Below are 15613 nucleotides of genomic sequence, written 5' to 3'. Positions count from 1 at the left end.
GTTAATTTTTATGTTAATAATGATTGTCAATTTTTAAAATAAAGGAAAATATGACAGCTAGAAGTCTCAAAGTAATGGTACAGAAACAGGGTAGCATGGATATCTGAATGATTTTTCATGTGAGGCAGTAGAATTTTCATAATCATTTACTGTACTTTTAGTCACTTTTCTTTACACAAAATGTACCCCAAAAATAGTACAAAGGCCTGGATAAACACAAACGTTTTTGCCTAGCACCTACGCCAGTTCAGGGATTGGTGCCACTGGACAGAATCACTACGTGATCTTCAACCAATCTAATCCTCAAACGCTCTCCTTGGTTCCCCCTTCTAAAAACGGCCCATTTTAAATTACCTAGAATCATAGAATCATAGAGTTGGAAGAGACCACAAGGGCCATCGAGTCCAACCCCCTGCCAAGCAGGAAACACCATCAGAGCACTCCTGACATATGGTTGTCAAGCCTCTGCTTAAAGACCTCCAAAGAAGGAGACTCCACCACACTCCTTGGCAGCAAATTCCACTGTCAAACAGCTCTTACTGTCAGGAAGTTCTTCCTAATGTTTAGGTGGAATCTTCTTTCTTGTAGTTTGGAGCCATTGCTCCATGTCCACTTCTCTGGAGCAGCAGAAATCAACCTTTCTCCCTCCTCTATGTGACATCCTTTTATATATTTGAACATGGCTATCATATCACCCCTTAACCTCCTCTTCTCCAGGCTAAACATGCCCAGCTCCCTTAGCCGTTCCTCATAAGGCATCGTTTCCAGGCCTCTGACCATCTTGGTTGCCCTCCTCTGGACACGTTCCAGTTTGTCAGTGTCCTTCTTGAACTGTGGTGCCCAGAACTGGACACAGTACTCCAGGTGAGGTCTGACCAGAGCAGAATACAGTGGCACTATTTCTTCCCTTGATCTAGATGCTATACTCCTATTGATGCAGCTCAGAATTGCATTGGCTTTTTTAGCTGCCGCGTCACACTGTTGGCTCATGTCAAGTTTGTGGTCAACCAAGACTCCTAGATCCTTTTCACATGTACTGCTCTCAAGCCAGGTGTCACCCATCTTGTATTTGTGCCTCTCATTTTTTTTGCCCAAGTGCAATACTTTACATTTCTCCCTGTTAAAATTCATCTTGTTTGTCTTGGCCCAGTTCTCTAAACTGTCAAGGTCATTTTGAAGTGTGATCCTGTCCTCTGGGGTGTTAGCCACCCCTCCCAGTTTGGTGTCATCTGCAAATTTGATAAGGATGCCCTTGAGTCCATCATCCAAGTCGTTGATAAAGATGTTGAATAAGACGGGGCCCAAGACAGAACCCTGTGGCACCCCACTAGTCACTCTTCTCCAGGATGAAGAGGAACCATTGATGAGCACCCTTTGGGTTCGGTCAGTCAGCCAGTTACAAATCCACTGAGTGGTAGCATAGTCAAGTCCGCATTTTACCAGCTTCTTTACAAGAATATCATGGGGCACCTTGTCAAATGCCTTGCTGAAATCAAGGTAGGCTACATCCACTGCGTTCCCTTCATCTACCAGGCTTGTAATTCTGTCAAAAAACGAGATCAGGTTAGTCTGACATGACTTATTTTTCAGAAATCCATGCTGACTATTGGTGATCACAGTATTCCTTTCTTGGTGCTCACAGACTGTTGAATCTCCAGCCAGCCTCACTTAGATTCTCTTTTACTGAGCTGCGTTTTCAAGCTATGCCCTCCGCCATTCTTGACAGATGATATAACAGGGTACCATGTGGGCAACCGCAGGTGGAAGACATTTCTATATTGCCCACTATACATTGGACCCAGGAGGCGATTTCTCACCTTACCATCCATACAGAGAAGGTCCTATGGCTTCTTAGCAATGTAAACACTTCAGTGACTCATAAAGTCACCCTTTTTGCTTTGGCAACCAAAAAGATCAGAATGAAAACCCTGGACAGTATAGCAATGAACTAAATAGAGAGCATTATTTGTGGCACGACACCCCTTTTGCTTGTATTTATTTTTGATTCAGATTTGTCATGTCCTATGGCTAGTACAATAAAGTTATTTGGATTTGGCTTAGCACCTAAAAGTAGACTGTGATAGTGTGAGACGTATGCCCCTGTGGAGAGCATTTCATAAGAGGGAAACTACCAGTGAAAAGGCCAGTTCTTAGGTCTGTTGGGATAAGGACTGTAGGAAATACTTACAAATTCTAGACCTTAGGATAATATTTGTACAGTTTGGCAATTGTGTTTATAGCTGGTATAACTTCTCAAACCGTTTCTCAGTTCTTCTTTTCCCTTTTTTGCCTGTTCTGTTACCAGTGCCTTTGCTTCCTTGCTATTTCAGATTCTTTTATGCATCAAAATGCAGCCACTTTCTCACCCTGCCTCATTGCATGCCAGCATTTTGGGAAACCATAGATAGAGCTGAGAAGTCTGGAACCCATCTTATGCCTACAAATTTGCAAGGGTGGGGATCTTCTTTGCAAGTAGGCTGCTCTATGTATATGCATCCTTTGCTTGACTTTGATCACTAATTAGTGAAGTTTTATCTACTGTATTTGTCTCCTTTGAAGAAAAGATATATGTATATAGGATCAGGTGCTAGGTTTGCCTTTTGTATCAGTTACAGGCAGGATTTGTGGACACAGTTTGGTCCCCTTTTGCTCCTTTAATATGTAATTAGGTCCTTACACTTCACAGACTAGCTTTGCATCTGTTTGACCAGTTTCTCATCTCCTTCAAATATTAAAGTTGTATCACGGAAGCAAAATAAGCCTTTTCTATTTCTTCCAGATCAATTTTGCATGTGTTCGTAGTCTGTCCTGTCCTGCTTTCACATTAATCTGTGGTTTTTCTAAGGAAAAAGACACCAACTGCAAACATTTGTATTTAAATGCATATTGTATTATGTATTTTATCACAAAATATTTTTTTAAAAAACACATTTTAAAATGTATTTTATGCTATAATACGCATTTGTCTTAGGCAGTATTTTTGAGCCAAAGACAGTATCACAAATTTCAGAAAAGTGCGAAGTTTGCAGAATAAATACATCCAGTTCCACACATTAGTCTTGGGGAGAGAAGATCAGATCACTTCACAGTGTAATGCCCACTGTAATCGAATTCCTCAAGTATTGCTAAATCCCAGCCACCAACTCATGGGAGCAACAGCATCAGAGCAGACACTGAGCTTATTCTTACTAGTGATCATGTCATTTTGTTTGGTGGTCATCTGATGCCAGTAAAACATTGTTTTATGCTCCAGTGGCTCAGGGATGAAGCAATTACAGTCATACCTCAGGTTGAAGCAGCTTCGGGATGAATATTTCTGGGTTGCGCTCTGCAGCGACCCGGAAGTAATGGAGCGCGTTACTTCGGGTTTCGCTGCTCGCGCATGCGCAGACGCTCAAAATGAAGTCACCCGCATATGCGGAAGCAGCAAATTGTGACCGCAGATGTGCGGACGCGGCTTGCGTTCACTTCAGGATGCGAATGGGGCTCTGGAACGGATCCCTTTCACATCCAGAGGTACCACTGTACTTACTTTTGAGTAGTACTTCTTCTTGGTTGACAGACCAGACTTCCTGTGAGAACTCCAAGAGGAGCTCCACCACAGTTTTTGGTGTGACTCATGTTCATGTTGTTGTAACACCATTTGAATTTTATTTCAGCAGCATTTATGAACGAGAGTCACTCTTTCAGATAGGGCAATATTCGGTTTCACCCTGACCCTCACAGCTGAGAAGAAGAGCACCACTGAGAAGAGCATTCCTGAGAAGGGACAGACTTCCTCTCTTGGCATGGCTTTCCTCCCGTCCCACCCAGAGCAGGAAAGCAGCCTGCATCAAAGCAAAAGAGGCTGGTGAGTTAGAGTAGATTCTCTACTCCCATGTATTCAAACAGGTAGCGTTCAGCATCAGCCAGTCTAATGCACACAAACACACCTTTGGCCAAAGCCATCTGCTTTAGCTATTCCCACTCAATATCAGCAAAATGATTATCCATGCAGTGTAGATTGGTGTGACAGGAAAAGCTAGAATCCTGGAACAGAGCTGGTTCAGGCTGTGCTGATTTGACAAGCAAACAAGGTCTCAGCACAAATATATCAAAGTGCATCAGCCTTAGATGCCTGCCTGGTACCCAATAAGGAAAGCTCTTTTAATGCACCTTCCACATATGTTGCATTGGTTCCAAGATTTATTTGCTCTGTAGGTCTGTAGAGATTGTTTTGATCTCTTTCTGCCTAAATCACTCTTTCAGAAGAAAAGGATTGGCATTACACTGGCATCTATTTTTCCAGGACCCAGGTTTCCAGGAAGTCTATCTCTTGTTCATGCCTTTTGGACAATCTTCTTTGAGTTCCAAAGTTTCTTATTCCATGGTGGCTAATTGGATAAGAGTTTTCATTAACCAAGCCCCTACTCTCTGTTTCTGCAGTAGTAAGAGAAAACTCTCCAGAGGTAGCATTCTTCTTCTTTTGCGTTCACTCGTAGCCAAGTAAGATTGTCTTCCATGAGCATGGTCTTAACAGTGTGTCCATAGGTGACTGTGGAGGCCAATTCTAGATCCACACGTCCTTCCACAGTGGGGACATAGGTTTCTGGGTGGGAGTTGATCATGGTGAGGGTTTGCCAAACATGCCTTCCTCTTAGCTCATTTCTGCCTTTCATCCTGAGTTCAAATGTCTTCAAAGTCCATGACAACTTTGGTAAAGGCTGTTCTCCAATTGGAGCAGTTGCAGGACAGTATTTCCCAATTGTCAGTGCTTATACTACATTTTTTTAGATTTGCCTCGAGGGAGCCTTTAAACCTCTTTTGTTGACCACCAGCATTACACTTTCCATTTTTAAGTTCGGAATAGAATTCTGAACTTTGGAAGATGATAATCAGGCATCTGAACAACATGACCAGTCCAACGAAGTTGATGTTGAAGAATCATTGCTTTGACACTGGTGATCTTTGCTTCTTCCAGTACACTGGCATTAGTTTGCCTGTCTTCCCAAGTGATATGTAATTTTCTTAGAGACCATTGATAGAATCTTTCAAAGAGTTGGAGATGGTGTTTCTAAGTGGTCCGTGTTTCACAAGGTTGGTAGTACAATAGCTGCAGGAGTTGTGGCTTTTGAATACCATATTTTTATTTATTGTCAGAGTACCTTATAATATACATATATCAAGAAGATGTTCCAGCTGAAGTGAATCTGAATAACTTGTTGCTGAACTAATTATATGTTATTCCATGATAAAACATCAATGTGCTTACTCTTGATCTTTTGGGGGGTGAAATGTGGATGCCCCCTCCAAGGAACTGATACAATACTTGCTAATAGCAGCATGACTTGTCATTGTGCAGCAGGGCAAAGATGTGACTGAACTGATTTTCCAAGGCTGTTATGAAAAGCAGTGGAACAAAAGGAAGAGCTAATATGTCACCTCAGAACGTTAAGAGATGATAATGCTACAGATTCAGTCATAACAACTTGGCAAGGTTTTCTGATTCCAACTGAAACACAAGTGCCATACCTTTATCCTTGGTTTTGGAACTCACAGTTAGACTTCTATCTATACTAAAGATGTCATCTGTTCATAAAACAACCTGAAACCAAACAAAAGACAAAATGGTTATCGTTTACTTAACAAAGTTTGTACTCTTGTACCTGCTTGTTTTCTATCATCTACACATAGTTGTAGCCACCTTTTGAGATTTGATTCCTTTTGTTGTGTTATTTGAGATTTTCAATAAAAATGAGGTATAAAGCAAGACAGAAGCATGAGATGACTTCGTTGCAGTTGTTTTTGAAACTGTGTTCCCTGAGGTTCTTTAGAAACTTATCAGGGATTCCTCAAAGCGAAAATCAATAATGTGGACAAGCTTATCTGAAAGACAACTTGTCCTTTGCTATCAGTCTTTACCTGCAATGTTTAGGCACTGGAGAGTGTTCGTGTCTTCCAGGTCACCCTCCTGCTTCACAGAGCGCAGGAGTGATGTCCAACAAGCCTGGTTCGTTCTCCATATGAACTAAGCATTGGCCCTAGAATACCCTGAAATTCTGTGCTATGCATTGTAGTCCTATGTTAGATAGGTCAATGTAAAGAGTTTTGTCGAAGGCTTTGCACTGGAGCTCCCAGAGAGCTGTTGCTTTAGCAGTGAGGCAGCTCAGACTGAGAACTTACATAAGAGCTGGCGTTTATAGCCCTTTCTGGCTCTCAGTCAGACCTTGATCCAGGCAAGTACTTGCATATGTTTCCTCCTTCAAAGTAGCCTCATGCACAGCAAGCCAGGCACTTTGCCAGCAACCCTGAAGCTCCTTCCTAGCTCTCCAAGTCCTCTGCTCCTGTGGCCTTGGAGGCAGTAGGTAGTAGGATGCCCAATAGCTTCTAGGAACCAAGGCAATTGCTATGGGGACCTCCAGTCCTGGGGTTGGGATGTGTGGATCTGATGGCTTCTCAAGGTTGCTGGCGGTGCAGGGATAAAAGTCTGGCAATGCAGTGGGGAGTGCTTCATTGAAGGCATCCTACATTCCAGGTCTGGGTGAAATGAACCTTGAGGACAGAAACTTTGAAAACCATAGATTTCTGGTCTAAAACCTCATTGGTAGGTAACCTCATAGTTGGCTTCTGGTGAGAGAACTATAATTTAATCCAAGGAAGGACTTGTAGAAAGTTGAATAATATTGTTGACTAAAACAATTGCATAGCGCCAGATTTATAGTTTCAGTGAAAGTTGTCGAGACAAAACAAATTTTCATCTGTTCAATTTTAGTTTCGCAGGTAGCTACACAGGCCATGCAAAGAATATTCTGTTCAAGTTCATAACATTTTGGAAAAACAAAATAAAATGCAGATGATTTCAAGTAACAGGGGTTTTATATGCATTTTTCTATCTCTGCCAGGGACGCAGGTGGTGCTGTGGGTTAAACCACAGAGCCTAGGGCTTGCTGATCAGAAGGTCGGCGGTTCGAATCCCTGCAACAGGGTGACCTCCCATTGCTCAGTCCCTGCTCCTGTCAACCTAGCAGTTTGAAAGCACATCAAAGTACAAGTAGATAAATAGGTACCGCTCCAGCGGGAAGGTAAACGGCATTTCTGTGCGCTGCTCTGGTTCACCAGTCATGCTGACCGCTGTATGCTGTATGCCAGCTCCCTCAGCCTATAGAGCGAGATGAGCGCCGCAACCCCAGAGTCGTCCGCCACTGGACCTAATGGTCAGGGGTCCCTTAACTTTTTTACTATCTCTGGCACAGACACCCAACATAATCTGTATGCTTAAGACTAAGAAAAATATGAATTAATGTTGCTTAATTAAAATACAGTTAGCTCTTTTTATAGCTATTTTATTTTTATCCTTTATAGAATAAGAAAATGTCATTTAGCTAAGCATCTTATTATTTTTGTCAAGTGGCATATTAATTGGACCCAAAATTTGCAAAATGCCCTTGTGGTAAATGCAAAAAAAAGTGTCACTTTTAGATTAAGACCAGATGCCTCTTTCTCAGGAAGGCTCCCTTTCCTGATGATGCTGTCAGAAGAAAACCATTTAGAGACAGACAGAGTGAGCTAGTTTTGGCAGATGGCATTACAATTCAAATAGAGGAAAATAAGCTTCCAAGTGCGTGCGTACTTCCTTGTCATTCAAATGCATGGGTATTGTTCAACATAATTTCTAAACTTGGAATGACTCAATACAAATGCCTTCATCTGTATATCCATTGCTGTTGTACGATGATGAGGAATAACTTCTATGACTGCTAGTTGTTTCCAGATGGCAGTAATATACAACAGAAATGATTCTTTTCTGTTGTGAAAGAAACAAAATAAATTTCAGCGAGGGCTTCTTAAAAATGTATATATGTAGTAAAATCAAGGGATGAAAACATTTCACTTTACAAAAGCTCTGGGGTTTGGGTAATGGTAATTGTGTCTGGAAAGGTTAATGAGCCCAAAGAGCTTGTGAGAAGCATCTGACCATGCACGGGGCAACTGGGCTTTATAAAGTCCATGTCCTCCAGCTCTGACAAAATATGGACTATATGAAACCCACCTGCCTTTTCCTCTGGAGGATAATTTTTTTCTTGCTTACTGGCAAACAGCTGATGGGGCTGTATTGGTTCTGCACAATTTAATATAGAGCATGTACTTTATTCCTCTATCTGTACTGATTCATTTTAAGATGGATAAGTTTCAGGGCAAGTTTGGCTCTGTTTTGGTCATCCTACCGCTACATCTGGACAGCGTAGTTGGAAGCAGCAATGGAATCAGAGAAGACAAGTAACTACTTTTAGGGATGCTCAGTCAAGGCTGGGGTGATGGTCTTGGCAGAAGAGAGGGATGCCCTCAAGGCACCTGCTTTTTGAGCTTGTGGCTTTGGTGGTTTGGCTGCGGTATGAAGGAGGAGCCAGACATCTGCTCACACAACTCTTGATTCAAGCCTGTGTTTACCTTTTTAATAAAAAAATGAGTTATGTGAAAAATTGGGAGGTTTGCTTTTATACTGTGCAAGATACAAGTGCTCAGGTTCTATGTTTTGTTGAGTAAAATTATTTTTAAAAAAGAGTAAAATATTGACGGAAGCACCTCAGGCTGGGTAAATTTTATCTGAGTAATGCAGGAAGAAGAAGATATAGAACTGGTAGTAATTTTTGTTTTTTTAGTCAAGTGTAATTTGGGTATAATATATAGCTGTCAAACCAAATCAGCCTCTAATTTAATCATTGAATTGATTAAAGCTGACAGTCATTTATAGGGTAAGTCGGTTTCAGCTAAGCACATGTTTCTACAATGTGAGAGGGAAGTATCCATGACTCCATGACAATATGCGTGTTGTGGTTCTACGAAGACCTTTGGAGGCCTTTCTACCTGTCCCAACATCCCCTGAAATGTTTTAGTTAAATTAATATAATTTAGTTTTGCTTTCTAAGTAAAATTGCATAGAAATCAATAAATGATTGCTAAGTACTTGGAGTAATATATTATTTTTTCAGAAGAAAAATTCTTTGGTTTCCCAAGCTAAAAGTTAGCCCATCACAAAAATAACAGCAGATTTGATCTCCTCACACCCACAAACATATTTTTCACTGAAGCCCTAGACTGCCTAGTTCATTATGACATGCCCTAGACATGCCCTAGTTCATTATTTATCATTCTTCAAAGAGTTGAGCAGGTAATTTAAGGGACTATCTTGTAGTATCAACATAACTGCTTTGTAAAGTAGGTCATCCTGAAAGACAGTGACGTGTCCAAAGTCAGTGGCATAAATCAGTGGTCACATAAATCAGTGGCCTGGTTCCGGATAAGGCAGTGTCCTCTGTCCTTGCAATTCTTCATAGAAGAGAAGGGATGTGTACCTGGAGAACTGTTTGTGCTGGACAAGGGTGGTTATTTATTCACTCTCAGAGACTTGCCTCTAATAAGCATTTTACAGATAAACTTGTGAAACATCCCATAAAGTTAAAATGTTTGAATTCGGTGCAGTTAGTGTATCTTAGCCTCAATGAAAGTTGAGGTCTTTTGGCTGCATTGCTAGCTGAGGAAATAAACGTGCACACATACAGTTTACTATTTCTCTAATGAAAAATAACCACAAATTGGCTTAGAATAAAAATGCAGGAGACAAGTCTTCAGACAGTAGCTCTGCGGTCAACTGTAATCTTTTGGCCAACCTTATCTTTCAACCTTCAACTACTAGCTCAGAGTTTCAGCTCTACTAATTCTGTTTTACTGGCCTGCACAGAATTTTAATTAAGCAGACCTCACATTTTGCATCATGGACGCAGAGGGAATTAACACATACCCTTGTGAATAATTTATATGGCTTTTTAATGATCCACATCAGTAGTACTGAAATTTAATTTTTGTAAAACCTGCAGCTTGAATGGGTATAATATAGTTAGCAGTTCTACACTTGCCTTTTAAAAAACTGGGTCCTTTATAATACTTCCAACTCATTAAATGTTTACAGACTTTTACACTCGAAAATGGGATTTGCAATCTGAATTCTTCATTGTTTGCCCACCACACAAATACCATTATGCATTATTGCACTGGAAAAACATGCAGGAGTAACTCATATATTTTTCTTCCCCCATGCAAAAAATAAAAATAAAAATCACAGACTATACAAATTTTACCCCTGAAAAAGAGGACATGTCCTGGAAAAAGAGGACACATGGCAACCCTACCACAAGTGAGCACCCAGGGGCTCCGAACACCCATTTCTGGTTATGGTCCAGGAAAAAGGAGCAGAACATAAATAACATATCATAAAGCAACAGTAACTATTGGTTCTATCTTTTCTCATGAAGGATTATAATCATTTATTCATTGAACATATATAGAAACACTCCCTTGCTCTGCCGAAAGGAGAAGTGCTTTGTTTAGTAGGAATGAGTAAATTAATGGATATTTAAAGGCGTGTGGAGAACCGAGGCATTTTGCTCTCCCAAATACAACAGAGTTGCAGTGGTATTCCTACCTTTAGGATAGATACAGGATTACTGCCTGTGATAATAAGATAACTAGCATCTAGGGCATAAAATTGTTATGAGTGCTGATATTTTTTTATTACAGTCAGGGTCCAGTGGACCTGCTTAGCAGGCAGTATAAAGTTGTGTTTTTGCTTCTTCCAGATTGAAAACCCCCTCTTCCATCTCTTTAGGCTTTAAAAGGCTAGGGCGGGCTTGGTTTGCACTTTCAGAAGATAAACGTCTGAAAAAGTGTGACTGAGGGTCCAGCTCACCTACCTCAGGCCCATCCTTGTAGTTGCACACAAGGGATGTTTTGAAAGGATCTTTGCACTGAAAGCCCAATCTACACAGGACTTTCTGTGCTCTCCAAGTGTCCCTGTTTTCTAAGGACAGTCCCGGAATTGCAAAAGCCATCCCAGCTTCTGATTTGATCCCAGTATGTCCCCATTTCCCCTGCCAGCATCACAAGAGGGCCTTCTCGGTAGTGGCGCCCACCCTGTGGAACGCCCTCCCATCAGATGTCAAGGAAATAAGCAGCCATCTTATTTTTAAAAGACATCTGAAGGCAGCCCTGTTTAGGAAAGTTTTTAATATTTAATGCTGTATTGTTTTTAACACTCAATTGGGAGCTGCCCAGAGTGGCTGGGGAAACTCAGCCAGATGGGTGGGGTATAAATAAATAATTATTATTATTATTATTATTATTAAGCACCAAGCTTGGGGTGGGGGATGACCTAGCGCTTGTACAGAGCAGCAGCGGCAGCTGCGGGGAGCATCCCTTTGCTTCACCATGGCCTCCCCATGGCCAGACTCCTCCCTTTGGCATCTCATGGCTGCTGGAGAGCAGGCAAGGAGGAGGAAAGGCAGTCGCTGGCAAGGCCAAGCCTCGCATGGCATGCCAGCTCTGAGGGGGAGGCAGAGGGCAGGGCCACCCTGGATGGGAAGAAAGGGAGCAGCATGGAGTGGAAGGAGTCTTAATACAGTGGTGCCTCGCAAGACGAAAAGAATCCGTTCCGCGAGTCTCTTCGTCTTGCGGTTTTTTCGTCTTGCGAAGCAAGCCCATTGACCGCTTAGTGGATTAGTGCTATTAGCGGTTTAGCGGCTTTTAGTGGCTTATCGGCTTAGCGGGAAAGGGGGGGAAACCCGCAGGAACTCGCAAGACATTTTCGTCTTGCGAAGCAAGCCCATAGGGAAATTCGTTTTGCGAAGCGCCTCCAAAACGGAAAACTCTTTCGTCTAGTGAGTTTTCCGTCTTGCGAGGCATTCGTCTTGTGGGGCACCACTGTAAAATAAAAAAATGCTTTGTGCATCTGCATTTAATCATATCCCTTTCTAAACTGTATTTATTGGTGTGTGCTTTTTGTAAATCTACCAAAGAATAAAATAAAATAGGTATTTGAGGGGTTTTCTGAGGACAGGGGAGAGTGTCGTGTGCTGTGTCCTGTTGGTGAAGTGGTGCTTTGTGGGTAAGGGTGGGGGGATAAAAATGGGGGGTCAAGGGGGGTCAGTTGGAGGAGAGTGAGAAGTGTCCCTATTTTCATCTGAGGAAGGTTGGAGGGTATGCAACACAATATGTAATCTCAAAACTGGCGAGCAAAGACTGCATGGATGGGGCCCTGGCACACTAGGCTCTCTGCAGACACAGCCCATCCAATTCCATCCAGTGCACAGGTGTGAGGCTGATCTAGGGGAAGAGATGGTCACATGTCACATGCCATGTATAATCCCTACTCACTTTGGAAATAACATGTCCATATAATTCATTTGTCTGTTTCAAACCCCACTGCACCATCCACTACTGATTGTCACTCTATACTGACTGACAGAAGCTCTCCAAAGTTTCAGAGAAGATTTTTTCCCACCCTTGCCTGGAGATACCAATAATTATATGCAAACTGTTTGTTCTGCCACTGAACTAACCACTCTTCTCCCAATATCACTGGGTACCCCCTTATTTTCCACTCTTGCAATACTTTGCAATAAGGACAAAGTGATTAACCTGTTAAAGATGGCCTAGCTTTCCCGTAAAAAGTCATCACCTTTGCAGTGAGTGTAATATTTATAATGCAAAAGCCTTTTCTGGTTGTAAAATGTGATGGTGAAATTAGTGCTGCTGCAGTCTGGTGAGTGGAGTTAAAAATAAGCAGCACGTGATTAGTTTCAAATAAAAACTTTTATTTTTTCCTGATGGTATCATAAATAATCTGCAGTTCACAAAATCATTTTCTCTGGTTGAGCGTAGCTGTAATCCTCCTTCAATAACCACCCTGTGAATTGGTTTAGGCTGTAACATACAGCTTTGTCTCTGTACTGAATTGGGAACATTCCTCTTGCAGGTGTCGTGTACTGGTGATGTTTTGTTTTGTTTTGTTTTGTTTTGTTTTGTTTTGTTTTGTTTTGTTTTGTTTTGTTTTGTTTTGTTTTGTTTTGTTATACAATATTTTCCGTGTTTAGTCTTTGTCATCTATGGCAAATACAATTTCTTGGGTAGAAAAGACTCTCCCTGATTTCCCTGGGCAATAATATCGTAGCTGATATGCTCCTATTTCTGGCACAGACAACTGCACAGTAAAAGAGTAGCTAAAATTCTTCTCAGATGGTGATTACCCTGCATTTTCATGCCAGCTTTCAAGCTGGAGCTACTTGTGACTGCCATGGGATATGTCTAAAATTTGGCATTGGTTTTGAGCACTATATTTAACTTTGTAATGTGGTTGCCACACTTGACAACAATACTCTTCCATTATTATTAGAAATCTTGGCATCCTGTGCTGTATTTACTCAGAGGCATTACTCTTTGTTTTTCAGAGCTACCATATGGCTGGGAGAAAATTGATGATCCCATTTATGGCACTTATTATGTTGAGTAAGTTTCCAAGACCAATATTAATTTACTATTAATCTTGCATAAACTGTTGTCTATGTCCCAGAACAGTGCTTCAAATTGAGAAGATGTGTACCCCACTGTTTTTTGTCTACACATTGAAATGTGTCAGGAAATAGAAGGCTCAATAGAAAATATCTGCAAACTTCTAATATGAATTCCAGAGAAGTTGGGATCCCCATGTGTACCTCATCACATACTGTAAGCAACCATTGAGGTCTGAAGCTCCTCAGTCTGTTTGTACCAACATAACAAATCATCTTATTCAAAAATCCACAGCTGTAGACAATATTTACATGGTTGGATATAACAAAAATTATATGTGGATTTTATAACTCAGCTGCCAAACCCAAAGCTGATGTTCCACTGTGACATCTGAGTAGCTAAGCCAAGAACATTGACTAGGTGACTGGATACTGCTGCCTGTCAAAGCCACAGAATATTTTAAAGACTGCTTTCTCTCACATGAACCTTCACTTGTCACCTGAGGCCTAGCTGTGTGTCCTGCTGCCTTTTGTGTCAGAAGTATTGGATGAGATGCAGGGCCTTCTCAGCTGTGGCACCCAAACCGTGGAACCCTTTTCCTAGAGAGGCCCATTTGGTTTTCTCTTTAGGCTGCAATCCTGTACATATTTACCTAACAGTGAATCCCACTGAATTTCATTTGATTCACTTTTGAGTAGATATGCAAAGGATTGTGTTGTTACTCACTTTAAGGCAAATTGTAAATTAATTATTTTGTCAAGTATTTGATATGATTTGTCTCCCCCCCCCCCCGCACTGTTATGTTTTCTCTATGCTTTTAGATGTCCACCCATTCCAACTATGTCTGCTAAGATGATGACTATGAATCAGATAAAATTATATATTTTGTTGTTATTCTGTAATATATACATTTTATCTATGATTGTGAGCTTGAATGGCAGGGTATAAATGTTATGTTAAATAAATATTAGTGAGTACTCTTGTGTATTCACTAGCAGTGTGGAACATACCGAAAACCATTTTGTCATGATGTTGCACCATCCTTCCTCAAATCTTATATCCCATAATAATAATTTTATTATTTATACCCCGCCCATCTGGTTGGGTTTCCCCAGCCAATCTGGGTGGGCTCCCAGCAGAATAGTGAAAACGTGATAAAACACCAAGCATTAAAAACTTCCCTAAACAGGGCTGCCTTCAGATGTCTTCTAAATAACAACAATAATTTTATTATTTATATCCACGTCCCACGGACAGTTCATAGTACCTAATTCATTATATTAGGCAAAGTTGCATACAGAATGTGTGCGTTGGGTGAAATGTCCACAAACAGGCATATGAGTTTCATGCAAACTGATGTGGAAATGAGGAGAACTTAGTTAAAGACTGGAAAAATTAGAAACAGGGAGATACTGAAATTGACAGATTCATCTATCCTTCTCTGACATTGGTCAGTGCTGGACAGGCAGCTACCTGGAAACACAGTTTGTCACCTTTTCCATCATATATAAAAGGCAGGAAATGAGATTTGTCACTTCAATTATATTCCTCAGCTATTCACAATGCCTGCAAAGGAGAAGAATAAAATATAACCTTCTTTTAGTTGAAGAGTTTTAATTGCACACAAGCCAATATCTTGTACATTCACTTACATGACATTTACCATGGAAAATATCACTTCTAATATTTTCCCAACGTAATCTATGTTTTCAAAAAGTGTTATGTGTATGCATCTTCAGCTTGCTCTGTGTGCAAGTAGGTTATAAGGATAAATTGCTTCTATAAATAGGCAAAATTAATTATCTTACCCCAGTGAGACACCATTCCAAATCTGCAAGCAATAAAAGAGAAAGAAATGCAAAGGAATGCTTCATTATTTGCATGTGCGCGCACACACACACACTTTTTAATGTATTATGTATATGTAGGAAGAGCTAATAAAACCACACTGCCAGAAATGCATAATCATAAGGAATAAATCTCCGTGAACGTTGGATTTGACATTGGCACTGCATTATCTTATAGTGGAGATGGGCATAACATTTGTAGCGCAGGTTTGGAAGTAAAGGTAAAGGGACCCCTGACCATTACGTCCAGTCGCGGACGACTCTGGGGTTGCGGCACTCATCTCGCTCTATAGACCGAGGGCGCCGGCATTTGTCCACAGACAGCTTCCGGGTCATGTGGCCAGCATGACTAAGCCACTTCTGGCGAACCAGAGCAGCGCACGGAAACACAGTTTACCTTCCTGCTGGAGCAGTACCTCTTTATCTACTTGCACTTTGACATGCTT

General features: G+C 41.2%; 1 protein-coding gene across 18 annotated transcripts in view; it reads left to right on the top strand.

Moving 5' to 3' along the window:
• The window catches only part of MAGI2 (membrane associated guanylate kinase, WW and PDZ domain containing 2), a 618641-nt gene that overhangs the window by 442590 nt on the left and 160438 nt on the right, over positions 1–15613 (top strand). For all 18 annotated transcript variants that reach the window (XM_079993549.1, XM_079993547.1, XM_079993552.1 and 15 more), the window contains one exon: positions 13260–13317. In XM_079993549.1, coding sequence (XP_079849675.1) covers positions 13260–13317 — 58 coding nt within the window. The remainder of the gene's footprint in view (positions 1–13259; positions 13318–15613) is intronic.

Source organism: Podarcis cretensis, assembly GCF_951804945.1.
Source record: "Podarcis cretensis genome assembly, chromosome: 10".
Lineage (NCBI taxonomy): Eukaryota > Metazoa > Chordata > Lepidosauria > Squamata > Lacertidae > Podarcis > Podarcis cretensis.
This window is presented reverse-complemented; position numbering and strand designations above follow the sequence as displayed.